The 17,100-nt window shown below is 36.4% G+C and overlaps 1 protein-coding gene across 2 annotated transcripts; it reads left to right on the forward strand.

The window, feature by feature from the left end:
• The first annotated feature begins 207 nt into the window (after positions 1-207).
• LOC104213312 (uncharacterized protein At4g15970-like) lies at positions 208-9,310 on the forward strand. Of its 2 annotated transcripts, none has more exons than XM_070163142.1 (4): positions 208-594; positions 1,204-1,569; positions 2,999-3,480; positions 9,044-9,310. In XM_070163142.1, the coding sequence occupies exons 1-4, from the start codon at positions 379-381 to the stop codon at positions 9,126-9,128; spliced, it is 1,149 nt and encodes a 382-aa protein (XP_070019243.1). In that variant the 5' UTR covers positions 208-378; the 3' UTR covers positions 9,129-9,310. The 2 variants fall into 2 exon arrangements, with proteins under 2 accessions (XP_070019243.1, XP_070019244.1); XM_070163143.1 differs by having other exon boundaries at positions 493-594; positions 1,209-1,569.
• The last annotated feature ends 7,790 nt before the right edge of the window (positions 9,311-17,100 follow it).

Raw genomic sequence — 17,100 nt, forward strand, 5'->3', positions numbered from 1 at the left:
AAAACAAAAAAAACCTTTATCTTTATAATGTGAAAATTCTGCAATAATATATAAAAATTAAACCAAATAGTTTATTTTTAAAATAAAATAAAAAAATCCAGCTCGTTACTACTCGGTCTCCGTCTGTTTCGGGAAAGAGCGGGGGATGAAAGTGGGTAGCCAAATCCATTAATTTAAATTAAACATTACTACCAGCTTCTCTTCAAATTCACAAAATCTCAGTCTCTCTCTCTTGAACAATCACAACTCCTACAAATACGTCTCCAACCGCTTCTCCTCCCAATTCCTTCTGTTCATATCCCATTTCCGAAACGCTCCTTAATTTCCCCATTTCACTGCCACCATTGTCACCGACAGACACCGCATTTATTGACGGAGATGTTAACTGATTTTTTGCCGTCGAAGACAATTACTACTACAGCTGCTGCTGCGAATTCCAGTTTGGTTGCTCGTCGCATCGCTACGGTAGCGCTTGTCCTAGCTGCCGCTTCTTTCTCTTGTTTCGTCCTTTATAGAGCCGGTGAAAATGTTGGCTTCCGCATCCCTGACTCCTTCATCACCTCACGTGTAACCCCTAATGTCTCCGCTTCCTCGGTTAGGATCACTCTCCTCTTTTCCCTTTTATTTTCTTTCTTCCTTTACCGAAACATTTTTAATCAAAATAAGGACAATTCAAGTTTCTACAACATTGATTCTTTTGTCTTATGTTTAGTGTACTGGTCATATCGCCAACCGTGATCCCCGAGTTAAATTAAATTATTTTTACTCGCTATTTATCTGTTGCAATCCTTTTCCTTTGCCAGAATTGTGATCGACTATAGTTGGCGAACCTTACATAGGCATAATTGGAATGAAATGACCGAATTTGAGACATAGAGCTGATTAATTAGAATTGATTGATTGGTTGGCTTTTGAGAAAATTAAGTGTTTGCCTGATTTGTATTTTGGTTTATTTTTAAGTGCTACATTCAATATATGATCCACGTCTTAAGACGAATTTTATTTGTTTGCATAGAGAGAATTCAACAGATTCGAGGGCTTGGACCAATTAGAATTAATATCTTGTGATGCTCTCACATGTACTGAGGAAAAACATTAGTGCTAGTCGAAATCTATAAATAAAGAAGAAACCAATGAAGAAATATGATATTTATTCAGGACAATTTGACATTTCGTATTGCTTAAAATCGCATTCTTGTGTAGGATAGTGAGGAGTACAGGCTTGAGAAAGTATTGAAGAATGCAGCTATGGAGGATAAAACAGTGATCTTAACGACTTTGAATGAAGCGTGGGCTGTTCCGAATTCAGTTGTTGATCTATTTCTTGAAAGTTTTAGGATCGGAGATCACACCCGTAGGCTTTTGAATCATTTAGTCATTATCGCACTTGATGAGAAGGCATTCACTAGATGTTTGTCTTTACATATTCATTGCTATGCACTAGTGACTGAAGGGGTTGATTTTTCAAAGGAAGCTTATTTCATGTTCCCTGACTACTTGAAGATGATGTGGAGAAGGATAGACTTTTTAAGAGTGGTGCTTGAAATGGGATACAACTTTGTCTTCACGGTACACTTTTTAATGCTCATCTTAATTTCCTTTTTTTTTTTTTTTTTTTGGTAGTTTTGTACTAAGCTAGCAAAAATTTCAATTCATTTATCATCATTAAAATTTTGGTTGTCTAGCATGATCTTGATTGTCTCAAATTGAGGAACTTGTTTCTTTGTAACGAAGCAAGACAGGAAAATTAAGGTTTCCAGAAATACTTGATTTGTCTTATTTGGATTGGTTTGATTGTCTGATTTACCTTTATACTCCCTCCGGTCACTTTTACTTGGCACCTTTTGACTTTTCACGTCCCTTAAGAAATAATAAATGAAGTGTATAATTTACCATGATACCCATATTAATTGATGCATATTTTATTGGATTTGAGAAAATGATTTGAAATGAGTAATAAATACTATGGGTAAAACAGGAAAAAATTTGTTGTCTTCTCTTGATATGCGTAAAGTGCCAAGTAAAAGTGAACATCTATTTAGGGAGTACTTGGGCATGTCGTATATCCAAAAAGACCTGTTCAAGGAAACAGTTTGTATCTTGCTCTGTAATTTTGGAGTAACCTGGCATAAATACATGGTCTGTTATAATAAGTTATGTGAATAAACTTAAGCTGGAATCACTTCCTGACCAAATTTTAGTTAATATTCCAATGGATTTCATTTCCAGACATTATAAGGTTCTTTCTTTTTCTTATTTTAAAACAGCCTAGTTATAGAACTGGAAAGAAAAAGTTCCTTTACCACTTTGAGATGTTTTTCCGATGAAATATTGAGAAAAAGTAGACATGGTTATAAATAATATCTTTAATGAGAGTGTGATGAAAGGTGAACATGTAGTCTTATTGGGAACTTGATCTGATAAGATTCGAGGTTTTTGTGAGTTCTCCTTATAAATCGTTCTTCCTTATTACACAATTAACTGAGACCAGTATCCTAGATGTTTTAGATTGTTAGGGACTGTGGATAGAGTTTTTTTAAGGTCTCATTGTTCTCCCGAAGCAAGATATAGCACATGAGAATTATGCTAAAGTATGAATCGAAATACTGATGAGTCAAGCATGCCTACGGAATTTATAAGCGGATGTGTATATACTGATGTAGTATTTATGTTAAGTTCATATTGTCTGGTTACACTTTCCTTTTTAGTTCTTTTGGATCATCTCTTGTTCTGGTTAACCAAATTTGGAAGAGCAGTGTCATGAATTCTGCTGTACATACCACTTGATATACACTGTATATGCAGCTCACCTTTTTGCATTAATATTGGTAATGTTTTGTTGAAGGATCACTTTTTGCACTTGAATAATTCTGCATATCAGGACTTCAATATATTGAACAATTTCTGATGCCACGTAGCTTGGTAAAATGTATTACATTGTCTCTCTAGCTGGCAAACATGTTCCATAATTAACACTTTATTTGGTTCCATCTGCTAGGATGCTGATGTCATGTGGTTCAGAGATCCCTTTCCTCACTTTTACAAGGATGCAGACTTTCAGATAGCATGTGATCATTTCTCAGGCAAACCTGATGATGTGGGGAATAGACCTAATGGTGGTTTCAATCATGTGAGGTCGAATAACAGATCAATTGAATTTTACAAGTTCTGGTATTCGTCACAAGAAATGTATCCAAGTTTGCATGATCAAGATGTTCTTAACAATATCAAGAACGATTCCTTCATTAGGGACATTGGTCTCAAAATGAGATTCTTGGACACTGCATACTTTGGTGGATTTTGTGAACCTAGCAAAAATTTGAGCGAAGTTTGTACAATGCATGCTAATTGCTGTTTTGGACTGGAAAGCAAACTTCATGATCTAAGAATCCTGCTTCAGGACTGGAAAAGCTTCTTGTCATTGCCACCAGCACAGAAGATATTGTCGGCAGTATCATGGCGAGTTCCACAAAACTGCAGGTAAGATTTCCGTTTGTCATGATTTCAAGATTTGTGCCACTGAAATCCTATTTGAAGTAAATGTGTTAACACCATTCTGTTTTATATTCAAACTTGACATGTTCTCCAATTATAACTGATTCTTGGTGTTGTAATGGAGACATAAAACGTCTTTTTTCTTGTTTAACATATTTATCAACGTCCTCATAGTCTGCCCCTTCATTGCCTACAATCGACACTTCTCTGCCCTTACCTCATTCTCATTTGGCTTCCATTTCCCTTCTCTTTGTTCGTTTCCCCTTTTTCCTGTTCCATTCCCACCCCCAGTTTCCGTCTGTTTCTCCCTGTTTTTTTGTTCTTCCTTTCCGTTTTCCAATTATTCTTCCTCCCACAGTTCCTCAATCCCTCCCGCCTCCCCGTCCTCTTATGTTAAACATGTGTGTACACGTGTGTGTTTGCTTGTTCGCAGTTTTCTGGTAGTTGTTGTTGAATTTGGCAAAATTTTGTCCCACATCGGTGGGCTCTTGAGTTTTGGGGGGATTTTCCCCCTATAAAAGAAGGCCTAATGTTTAGGATTTAAATACACCTCTCATTTGCCTTCTCATCTGTTTAAGGCTTTTGTATCTTCTCTCTTTAGTATTATTTCACTTGTATTTTGGAGTAGAATAAAATATTGGTTGTGTTTGAGGAGTAGGCAAAATTAGCCGAACCTCGTAAATTCTGGTGTTCCTTTTATTGTTGCTTTATTGTCTTATTTATTATTTGGTGGCTGTCATAATTTTTGGTATAGTAGTTGTGACTTATTCACACTATATACATTTGGCTTCCGCAACAATTGGTATCAGAGCCAAGGTACTGTCTAAGTATGCTCTGTGGTTGCAGCATAGTCTGATCTTCCACATCAGAAAAGATTTATCTTGGTAACTGAGTCAAGGTTCTGTCTGAGTATGCTCTGTGGTTGCAGCTTAGTCTGATCTTCTACATCAGAAAGGAAATAATCTTGATTTGTGTCGTCAGCTATTAAATAATATTTGTGTCAAATATGGGAGACAATAAACAAGAAGAATCTACATCAAGTGTCAACAATACGTCATCATTGGCATCTTCGCTTATGACAAGAATTGTGTCAAATGCGAAATTTGCGGTAGAAATTTTTGACGGGTCCGGGCATTTTGGGATGTGGCAAGGCGAGGTTCTAGATGTCCTTTTTCAACAAGGGCTAGATCTGGCCATTGAAGAAAAGAAACCAGATGTTATTGGAGAAGAAGATTGGAAGATTCTCAACCGTGTTGCTTGCGGTACCATTCGATCCTACCTTGCTAGAGAGCAGAAATATCCATACACAAAGGAAACTTCTGCAAGTAAATTATGGAAAGCACTGGAGGATAAATTTTTGAAGAAAAACAGTCAAAATAAATTGTACATGAAGAAGAGACTGTTTCACTTCACCTATGTTCCTGGTACCACGATGAATGAACATATCACCAGTTTCAATAAGTTGGTCACAGATTTGCAAAATATGGATACAACTTATGATGATGGTGACTTGGCCTTGATGTTGTTGGCGTCACTTCCTGATGAGTACGAGCACCTTGAAACTACTCTACTCCATGGAAATGACGAAGTTTCTCTCAGAGAAGTTTGTTCGGCTTTGTACAGCTATGAACAAAGAAAGCGAGAAAAACAGAAGGGCGGAGAAGGAGAAGCACTATTTGTGAGGGGTCGTCCTCAAAATCAAACGAGGACAAAGAAGGGAAGATCCAAGTCAAGATCCAGACCCAGCAAAGATGAATGTGCCTTTTGTCGAGAAAAAGGGCACTGGAAGAAAGACTGTCCGAAGTTGAAGAATAAGGCCAAACATAACAATGGAAAGGCCATTATGGATTCAAATGTAGCTGATTGTGATGATTCAGACTTCTCATTAGTTACAACAGAGTCATCAACATCATCAGACATATGGTTGATGGACTCGGCTTGTAGCCATCATATGTGTCCCAACAGGGACTGGTTTGTGGAATTTCAAGAAGGAGAATATGGAGTCATCCACACAGCGGATAACAGCCCTCTTACCTCATATGGCATTGGTTCAATACGATTAAGGAACCATGATGGAATGATCAGAACATTAACAGATGTTCGATTTGTACCGGATTTGAAGAAGAATCTCATCTCTGTAGGAGCCCTAGAATCAAAAGGGTTCAAAATCATTGCAGAAAATGGAGTGATGAGAGTATGCTCCGGTGCACTAGTGGTAATGAAGGCTAATCGGAAGAATAATAATATGTACCGCTATCGTGGCAGTACAGTTATTGGGACAGCGACAGTGACATCCAGTGACGACAAAGAGGCAGAAGCAACCAAGCTATGGCACATGCGCTTGGGACATGCTGGAGGAAAATCCTTGAAAACTCTATCAGATCAAGGATTGTTAAAAGGAGTAAAGGCTTGCAACTTGGAGTTTTGTGAGCATTGTGTCAAAGGGAAACAGACAAGGGTTAAATTTGGTACAGCGATCCATAATACTAAAGGCATTTTGGATTATGTACACTCTGATGTTTGGGGTCCTTCCAAAACACCTTCATTGGGTGGGAAGCACTATTTTGTAACCTTTGTTGATGATTTTTCCCGAAGAGTATGGGTGTATACAATGAAGAGCAAAGATGAAGTGTTGGGAATTTTTCTCAAATGGAAGACGATGGTGGAGAATCAAACAGGCAAGAGGATCAAGTGTATTCGCACAGACAATGGAGGTGAATACAAAAATGATCATTTCAATAAGGTCTGTGAAAATGATGGCATCGTCCGACACTTCACTGTTAGACATACACCACAACAGAATGGAGTGGCAGAACGTATGAACCGGACCTTGCTGGAGAAGGTACGGTGTATGTTGTCCAATGCTGGCTTGGGCAAAGAATTTTGGGCTGAGGCAATTACATATGCATGTCACCTCATTAATCGTCTACCATCTGCTGCTATTGATGGCAAAACACCATTTGAAAAATGGTACGGAAAACCTGCTGTAGATTATAACTCTTTGCACGTGTTTGGCTCAACTGCATATTATCATGTGACGGAGTCAAAATTGGATCCAAGGGCAAAGAAGGCTATTTTTATGGGAATTACTTCTGGAGTCAAAGGATATCGCTTATGGTGTCCTATGACAAAGAAAGTAATATTCAGCAGGGATGTTACCTTTGATGAATCTATGGTAAATAAGGTAACAGAAGATACCAAACAAAATAAAGGTGCTTCTAAGCAGGTGGAGTTTGAGGGAAAATTTATTTTTCCTACACAAGAAGCAGAGGAGGAAACAAATGAAGATTACCCTCTGGAAGGAGAGCCAGTAGAGGAGATTCCAACTCAGGAACCTCAACAACAACTTGAATCAATAGCAACCAGCAGGCCAAAAAGAACAATAACGAAACCTGTTCGTCTCATAGAGACGGTTGCTTGTGCAACCTCAATTGTAGCTGATGATGTTCCTACCACTTATAAAGACGCTGTCCAAAGTTCAGAAGAAGATAAGTGGAGGATTGCCATGAATGATGAAATACAGTCCCTTCATCAGAATCATACATGGAGATTGGCCAATCTCCCGAAGGGAAAGAAAGCAATTGGGTGCAAATGGGTATTTGCAAAGAAGGAAGGATTTCCTAACCAAGTAGATGTTCGCTACAAAGCAAGATTGGTGGCCAAAGGATATGCTCAAAAGGAGGGAATTGATTACAATGAAGTGTTTTCTCCAGTTGTAAAACATTCCTCCATTAGAATTATGTTGGCTTTGGTAGCACAATTGGATTTGGAACTAGTTCAGATGGATGTAAAAACTGCGTTTTTACATGGAAACTTGGAGGAGGAAATCTACATGACTCAGCCAGAAGGATTCAAAGTTGCTGGAAAAGAAAATATGGTGTGCAAACTTGAAAAATCGTTGTACGGATTGAAACAATCTTCTAGACAATGGTACAAGCGATTTGACGAGTTTATGTTGCGGCAAGGGTACAAGAGAAGCAAATACGATCATTGTGTGTATTTGCACAAGCTTAAAGATGGTTCCTTTGTATATCTTCTCCTATATGTTGATGATATGTTGATAGCTTCCAAGAATTCGGAAGAAATTGATAAGTTGAAGATTCAACTGAAGAAGGAGTTCGAGATGAAGGATTTGGGTGAGGCAAAGAAAATTCTTGGCATGGAGATAATTAGAGATAGACGTTCAAAGAAACTCTGTTTATCTCAAAAGGAATATTTGAAGAGAGTACTTCAACGTTTTGGCATAGATGACAAGACTAAGCCAGTTAGTACTCCACTTGCTTCCCATTTTAAGCTAAGTACTATTATGTCGCCAATGGATGAAGCTGAACGAGAGTATATGTCAAAGGTACCATACGCAAATGTTGTTGGTAGCTTGATGTATGCAATGGTTTGCACAAGGCCTGACATTTCACAAGTTGTTGGAGTTATTAGCAGATATATGCACAATCCAGGGAAGGAGCATTGGCAAGCTGTGAAGTGGATTCTACGGTATATTCATAATACTGTAGATGCCGGGTTAGTTTTTGAGCAGGAAGACAATCAGTCTGTAGTTGGATATTGTGACTCAGATTTTGCGGGTGATCTGGACAAACGAAGATCAACTACTGGTTATGTGTTTACTTTTGCAAAGGCACCAGTTAGTTGGAAGTCTACTTTGCAGTCAACAGTTGCTTTGTCTACAACAGAGGCAGAGTACATGGCTATTACAGAGGCTGTGAAAGAGGCAATTTGGCTTCAAGGATTGCTAAAGGAGCTTGGTGTTGAACAAAAAGGTATCACAATTTTTTGTGATAGTCAAAGTGTTATTCAATTAGCGAAGAACCAAGTGTATCATGCAAGGACGAAGCACATTGATGTTCGGTATCATTTCGTACGAGAAATCATAGAAGAAGGTGGAGTCACAGTGAAGAAAATTCATACTACGGAGAATCCTGCTGATATGCTGACAAAGGTGGTGACTGCGGTCAAGTTTCAACATTGTTTGGATTTGATCAACATTGTTGAAAACTGAAGATTGAAGATGAAGACACAATCAAAATTTGTTATTGAGAGAAAATTGAAGATGTGGAATTTTGCCAAGGTGGAGATTTGTTGAATTTGGCAAAATTTTGTCCCACATCGGTGGGCTCTTGAGTTTTGGGGGGATTTTTCCCCTATAAAAGAAGGCCTAATGTTTAGGATTGAAACACACCTCTCATTTGCCTTCTCATCTGTTTAAGGCATTTGTATCTTCTCTCTTTAGTATTATTTCACTTGTATTTTTGGAGTGGAATAAAATATTGGTTGTGTCCGAGGAGTAGGCAAAATTAGCCGAACCTCGTAAATTCTGGTGTTCCTTTTATTGTTGCTTTATTGTCTTATTTATTATTTGGTGGCTGTCATAATTTTTGGTATAGTAGTTGTGACTTATTCACACTATATACATTTGGCTTCCGCAACAGTTGTCAGCGCAGATGCTGTCCTTTTGTTCAACAGGGTAAAATGGTTCCAAGCATTCTTTTTTGTTATTTTTATATTTTAACATGCTTTTCATATGATTTTGCAGTCTTGATTCTCTCCGTCGCTATGCTCCACCACCATTGGATGTAGAAGAGTTGAACAGACGTAGAAGATTAGTCAGAAATTTGTAATTTTAGTTGCTGTTATTTTAGAAATTAGAATTAATAGAAAGGTAAAGATTTTTTTTTTCTTTTTCCATTTCCTCCCCTCATCTTGAGTCACTATGATTTTTCCGAGTGATACCAGCAATTTACTGGGGGTAAGTTATGTTTCAGGTTAATACAAAAAGATAGGCGAAATCTAAATTGCTCAAGCTGATTACTGTAAGTTCTGTAAACATATCATCTGAATGAGTATAAGACAAAAAATCTAACAGAACCTAACAGTGCATGTTTCGTAATAGAATCTTTACTCAAAGGAAAATTAATGACCTTTTTCTATCATGAAAAATTAAGAGCGTTGCGGCCATCCACACTCAAGGAAGCACTAATCTGCAGGGGTGTTCATTATTCGTTTCTAATTGATTTTTCCAAACAAAAGAAAGAAAAAAAAAACTAAGTGCTTTAACAAACATTATTATTACGAAAATTAAGCTAATTAATTACGGTAATTTTTGTGCGTATTTTTTCTTTCTTTATCTCCTTCTATATTTATATATTACAAATGACCATTATACTACATTGAGGTATTATTGTAACTGTAAATTATTCATGTCATATTCTTTCTCATTGTAAACAAAAGGAAAGTGATTAAAAAGTAGACTACAGGAATGAAATGAAATATTCTTGATGACTGGAACAAGTAGCTCGATTTTTTAATTAGGAAACGACAGCTACTCTCTTCTAAACTAACATCAAACGCTCTAAAATTGAAAATGTAATTACATTATATGGTCATAATCACGATCAGATTAAACATGTCTCATGTTATTCCAAATTCTCCCTTAAGTAATTATTCCTTCCCTAAGGAAGAAAAAATAACTAGGAAATCATTTGAGCAACAGAAACAGGGGCGGATCCACCCTTATGGGTGGGGTGGTATGCAGGAGGAAAGCTAGAAATTTCTCCAAGGGTGTTCAAATTTAAAAAAAAATAGAAAAAATTTCTGACAATGAGTGTTCAATATGTGTTACATACTTTTAAAAGATAATATTTTACCTATGCGTAATAGTTGACCACCCTTATCACCATGTGGCTTTGCCATTGGTGGTGTGACACCCGCTCGGTTGGTAAAATTATCATATATTTATGTAAAAAAAAAAATTAAACTAGGTTAAATATATGATCCTGCCAGTCCCATTCGCAAACTAGACGAAGGTGCCATGACTGGTAGACCTTTTTGAAAGTTTTTCTCGTGTGTAAAATTCAAGTTCGAATTTATCTTAAACCTTGTCTGACTTTCCCTTTTCGTTGTGCTTTTTATTTCCTTTGTCCCAATCATTTTTCTTTTTGGCTACCTCCCAATTTTTTATTTATCGTTTATTATTTTTATATTTTTCCTCTATTCTATTACTTTGTTTGTGATATTTAGCAAAAACACTAAAAAAAATGCCTCCAAAATTTAAACTTTTTATAATATAAACATTTCTCTTAATCTCAATCTTTAGTTTTCTTCTTTCAAAATCAAAAAACTTGGATCTTGATAATTAGATTGAGATCAAAATTAATTTATAATTTCTTTTTTTATTATAACATAAAATTTTCTGTTATTCTATGATTGTTAAATACAATTTAAATCTCTTTAGTATTAAATTATGATGAATATTTTTCAATCATTAGATTTATGATTTTAAGTTTTGAGATCTTGTAGTTTATCTAATTCTGCATTCACTGATGATGTATAATTTATCTATTGAAGATGTTTTATTTTTATTTTTCTTATTCTAATTGGTGGAGTTCCCTTATTAAAGTTTTTATTTTATTTGTGCAAATTTATTTTTAGCATACAAAACAAATGTAGTTCCCTAGTGAAAATATTGATTTTACTTGTATTATTAATAATAAAAGTGTACTTAATAAAAGTGTGATTCCTTCTTTAAAATGTTAATTAAACTACCCTTTATAGCCTCTCAAAATTTTAATAGCCCATATTTTTGCCCATTAAAAGAACACCTCCGGCCCAAACATATTACATCTAATAGCCTGAAATGTCTATTTTGTATATTAGTTTGTATAGGGACAGTCTATTTTGTATATTTGTTGTATAGTGACAGTCTAAATTGTATAATGACAATTTATGTTGTATATTTTTTGTATAGTGACAGTTTATTTACTATATATTTTGTATAGTGACAGTCTATTTTGTATTTTTTTGTATAGTGACAGTCTATTGTATATTTTTGTATAGTGACAGCTTATTTTGTATAGTGACAGTCTATTTAGTATATTTTTTGTATAATGACAGTCTATTTTTGTATATATTTTGTATAGTGACAGTCTGTTTTGTATATATTTTGTATAGTGAATACTATGCATGAGATATAAAGTTAAAAATTTAAAAAGCAAAATACTTCAAAAATAATACTAAAATCTATATTTGGAAGTTGGAAGGATGATGGCAGCAGCTACAGCAGAAATGGAAACTACAATTCACGTTTGAATTTCCAAAATTCCAACTCCCAAAACCCACTAAACAATTCCAGTCCTCTTTTCTCCCTTCTTTCCCCCTCTCACTTTAATCGCGGACCCATTTTCCTTCCCTCTTTCTCCCGAATTCTAATTTCAAACCGCCCCAAATCTCTATACATATATCAATTCAACTCAATCCACACATATATAGATATATAGAGCCAGGTTGAAAGAGAAAGGAAGGAAAAGAGAGAGAGAAGGGTTGATGGCGGCGACTATAGAAGGACAAGCTAGGGTTCTTGCTGCGGCTCAAAACTGTGGTTCCGTGATAGTTGGGTGGGTGGTTAGCCTTTTAATTAGTTTTGGGCTATAAAATGCATACTGCAATTTTGTGGCTAGCGGCTGGCCATAAATGAAGTTTGCCATATTTGCTTCTTAATGTCTGAGATGTAATTTTCATACGACAATAATAACATATATACCCAATGAAATTCCATAAGTATGGTCTGAAAAATTAATATAATTTTTATATTTGCAAATAAAGTGCTTATTAAATTGCCCGAATAAACTAAAAAAATGAATCGGACAAACATTCCGAACAAACTATATATTAATAGTTATTATAAGGTGTACATTAAAGAAAATTTTAGAACTCGCCACTTTTAAATCCTAAATCCGTCTCTGAATAGAAAGATACCAGTTATATCATAGCCTTATATTTACTTTATATTTTTCACTTTCAACTAGTAATATCCATTAAATAGGCTAGAACAAGCACTTTGAACATGTCTAGACATAATTGCAAAACAATTTCCAAATCACATGCCAAAATATCAAAGCCCACAAAAAAAAAGGGTAATGAAAATATATAGCATGACATATCTGAAAAATTTATATATAAAAAAATAATATATTATATGTGTTGTTAATTTGAATCAGTTTCAAACAACAATCAACCTTCTCTATAACAGCCTTGTTTGTTCCTATATTTTTTATTTTTATAGTGAATGATTGTTATACACCTATAACAACATTTGACCTTTAAATATTTTTTGACTGTTATAGATAAAAATTATTCAAAATTAATTATTTTCCTTTTCTAATGTTACATATAAAAGATAAAAACAATTATTCAAAATCTCAAAAGATATGCATGTTCACTAGTTAAATATTGAAGAAAGTTATTACATGTCACGACCTGGAATTCCCACCTTTGGGACTGTGATGGCGCCTAACATTTCACTTGCTAGACAAACCAACGTTAGAATAGTTTTAAGCCATTTTTAACAATTCAGATTAAATAATACCCAAGAAACTAAATAAACTGACATAGAGTGAGAAAACCATAACAACAATAATATCTAGGTACAATCCCAGAACTAGTGTCACAAGTGCACGCGCGACTAGAATAATACAAATAATGGTCTAAATGAAAGTAAAACTGTCTTAAATGAAATAAACAGCTAGAATAAGATAGAATGGGACTTCAGGGCTGCGAAACTCGTGCAACGGTACCTCAATTCTCTATTAGGCAATCAATCTGAGCAATCTACTGACCGCCGCTAGGACTAACTCCAAAATCTGCACAAGAAGTGCAGAGTGTAGTATGAGTACAACCGATCATATGTACTATGTATGTGTCGAGCCTAACCTCGACGAATTAGTGACGAGGCTAAGGCAGGTTACTTACGATAACTTGTACGCAGTATAATAATAATATCAAGAAAGAGAACACAGAGAAATGTAAGGCAGTTAACTGATGAAAATAAACTCAATCCTTCATCAGTCCTCAGAATCTCGTATGAAAACACTAAAAGCTAACACAATGCAACAATGAATACAAAACACACGCGCGACTCGATCCCACCGTACAAATACAATCCTCCTTTATTTCGCCATATCAATATAAAAAATAACATGTAAAATCCGTTGCGACGCGCAACCTGATCCCACCATATAATCAGAATCAATATCATAATTCTCCCTTCTTTCACCATATCAAAATCACATACAAAATCCGTTGCAGCGTGCAACTCGATCCCACCATATCAATATCAATCCTCATTTATTCCACCGATCATGGTGTGCAACCCGATCCATAAATAAAATTAATAAATGTAATCAATTCAACTACTCAATTGGCAAGAATCTCAACGATTAAGGAATCATGAAAGTAAATCCATAAAGGAACCCCGTACCAAATCAAGGAATGCTACAATTAATACAAAGCAATAAGACAATCCAAATATATGACGGTTAAAGTGTACAAGTAAGACAATTAAGGCATGTAGCAATTAATCATGAAGCATGGAAGAAACAAATATTTCAATACAATAATAATAAGTGACAAGTAGCAAGTTAAGGCATAGGAAGCAATTTAAAGCATGCAACAATTAAGACATGGAATAAGATAATTAATGAAATACGGAAAAGCATGGAGGCAATTACTTTGACGGCGTATATACACTCATCACCTCGCATATATACTGCTACACATATAATTCACATAACACATAGTCCAAGTGTCCCTAATTCCCTTAAATCAAGGTTAGACCCAATACTCACCTCGCTCCGCAAGCAAATCAAAGCTCAACCGGGTCCGTTTCTCTAAAATTCGCCTCCGAACCAATCGAATCTAACCAAAATCGACTTAATATCAACAAATAATGCGATCAATTACAATACATAAAGTTATTACACTTTACCTAAAAAGTCAACACCGGGCTCGCTTGGTCAAAACCCAAAATTCGAACCAAAACCCAATTACCCATTTACCCTCGAGCCCGATTATGTGATTAGTTTTAAAATCCGATCTCAATTTGAGGTCTAAATCCTAATTTCACAAAATACCCCCCCCCCCCCAATTCTACCCAAATCTCTAATTTCTACCATGAAAATCCTAAATTTAATATGAAAAACACTTGGAAAGTAATGGGTAATTGAAAAGAAATAGATTAAAGTTGCTTACCAATATTTTTGGGAAGAAAATCCTCTTAGAAAATTGCCTCTAGGGTGTTTAGGGTTGAGAAAATATGAGACATGAGCTAAGTCCGATTTTTCCCCTCTTTTACCCAGTTGTGGATGTCGGAATTGCGATATCTTGTTCGCAAATGCGAGAAAAAGGTCGCAAATGCGACCCCTTTTCAGAAGGTCAGTCATCGCAAATGCGACGTTTTGGTCGCAAATGCGAACATATACCCCTCGTAAATGCGGACTATATATTTGGATATATTGTGACTCTGCTTCACAAAATGTGACTCTACTTCACAAAAGCGGAAGCTGCAAGTTCGTAAATGCGAACATTCTCCTCGCAAATGAGAGACTCCCCTAATCCAGACCATGCTCACAAATGTGAAGCCTTGTTCGCAAAAGCAAGGCTCGAAAATGCGAGCCAAATCTCCAGCAGAGCACCAACAATAGTGAAGGCATCAACTATTCTTCTAAGTCCAAAATCACTCCGCAACCTATCTAAAACACACCCGAGCTTCTCGGGCTCCAAACCAAACATCGACACAAGTGTAATAATATCATACAAACTCATTTGCGCGATCAAAACAACAACATAACACCAAGAACTATGAATCAGACATCAAAACGAATGAAATTTTAAAAGAAACTTAAGAACTTTCAATTTTACAATCGGACACCCGAACCACATCAAATCAACTCCGTTTTGCACCAAATTTTGTAGACAAGTCATAAATCTTTAAATTGCTAGTTTTCACCAAATTATGTTAAATCAAGTTAGGGAGTTCCGAATTCGATTCTGGCCATACGCCCAAGTCCCAAATCATGATACGGACCCACTGGGACCGTCAAAATACTAATTCGGGTTTGTTTATATAAAACGTTGACCACAGCCAACTCAAATGAGTTTTAAGGCAAAATTTCACATTTTATCAATTTTTCACATAAAAATCTTCGGAAAAAAAATATGGACTGCACATGCAAATCGAGAAAGGCTAAACGGAGCTATTCGAGGTCTCAGAACACAGAAATGAAGGGTAAAACTATAAATGACCTATCGGGTCATCACATTCTCCATCTCTTAAACAACATTCGTCTCAAACGGACATAGAAAGGTATCTGGACTGGTGTAATGACCCGGCCGGTCGTTTCATGATTTACCGCTCTATTTCCCCCATTTCTGCTTCTTTATTTCGTGTTCAGTTGTATTATGTAGTATCGGGTTGGTTGGTTCGGGTTCGGAGTGGTTTTGGAGAGGTATGAGACACTTAGTCTCTTTTTGGAAAGCTTTAATTGGAAATTAACCGGAAGTTGACTTGTGAGTAAATGATCTCGGAACTTGGCTTTTATGGTTCGTATAGCTTCGTGAGGTGATTTGGGACTTAGTAGCTTGATTGGAATGTATTTTGAAGGTCTATGGTAGATTTAGGCTTGAATTGGCGAAATAAGAATTTTGGCTTTTTCCAGTTGGTAGTGGAAATTTTGATATCGGGGTCGGAATGGAATTCTGGAAATTGGAGTAGGTCTATTATGTCATTTGGGACATGTGTGAAAAATTTCAGATCATTCGGATGAGGTTTGATGGACCTTTTGATCGATTGCGGAATTCGAAAGTTTTGGAATCCTTAGGCTTGAATCCGAGGGTGAATTGGTGTTTCGGCATTGTTATGAGTGTTCCGAGGGTTGATATGAGTTTGAATGGTGATATGTGACTTATTGGAATATTTGGTTGAGGTCCTGAGGGCCTTGGGATGGCTTTGGGTGGTTGTCGGAGAGTTGGACTTGGAGTTGTGCTGTATAAAATTTGTTGCTTCTGTTGTTTCCGCACCTGCGGATTGGGGACCGAGGTGCGATGATCGCAGGTGCGTGGAGGCAGCCGTAGGAGCGGATTAGGCTGCAAGAGCGGAAGATGCCTGGGGCGCAGGTGCGGATGTTTGGCCCTTAAGTGAAAAAACTGGGTGTGCGGCTATTTTGTCGCAGAAGTGGTCCGCAAATGCGGAATTGGAGCCGCAGGTGCGAGATACCTGGGTAGAAAGTATAAAAGGTCACATTCGCGATTTTCAGCTTATTTCCTCCATTTTTTAGACGGTTTTGAAGCTATCACTCTACACAAGCCTAGTCTTAGGTCGTCACACGAAATAAAGGAATTAAACAAGCAAGGATAACTCAAATAGTACATTTAAAACATGGTGTGAATCTTAGTCTACTCGGACATAATCAGGAATTCAAGCATATGCGCGGACACTCGTCACCTCGTACGTGCGTAGCTCCCACAACATGTAGCATGTAATCAATATAACACCTACGGGATAATTTTCTCCTCACAAGGTTAGACAGAAGACTTACCTCGCTCTGAAGCTCCACAACCGGCTCTAACGCCTCTCTAACACCTCAAACCAATGCTCATCGATCCAAAACTAGTCAGTCAATGTCCAAACCAATAAAAATATACTCTAATGCTCATAATTAGTCGATTTATAGAAATATCCAACTTTGCTGAAAAGTCAACAAAGTCAATCCTTAAGCCCACATGCCCAGATTCCAAAAAATTTCAAAGATAGACATTACC

This window comes from Nicotiana sylvestris, chromosome 11 (assembly GCF_000393655.2).
Source record: "Nicotiana sylvestris chromosome 11, ASM39365v2, whole genome shotgun sequence".
Lineage (NCBI taxonomy): Eukaryota > Viridiplantae > Streptophyta > Magnoliopsida > Solanales > Solanaceae > Nicotiana > Nicotiana sylvestris.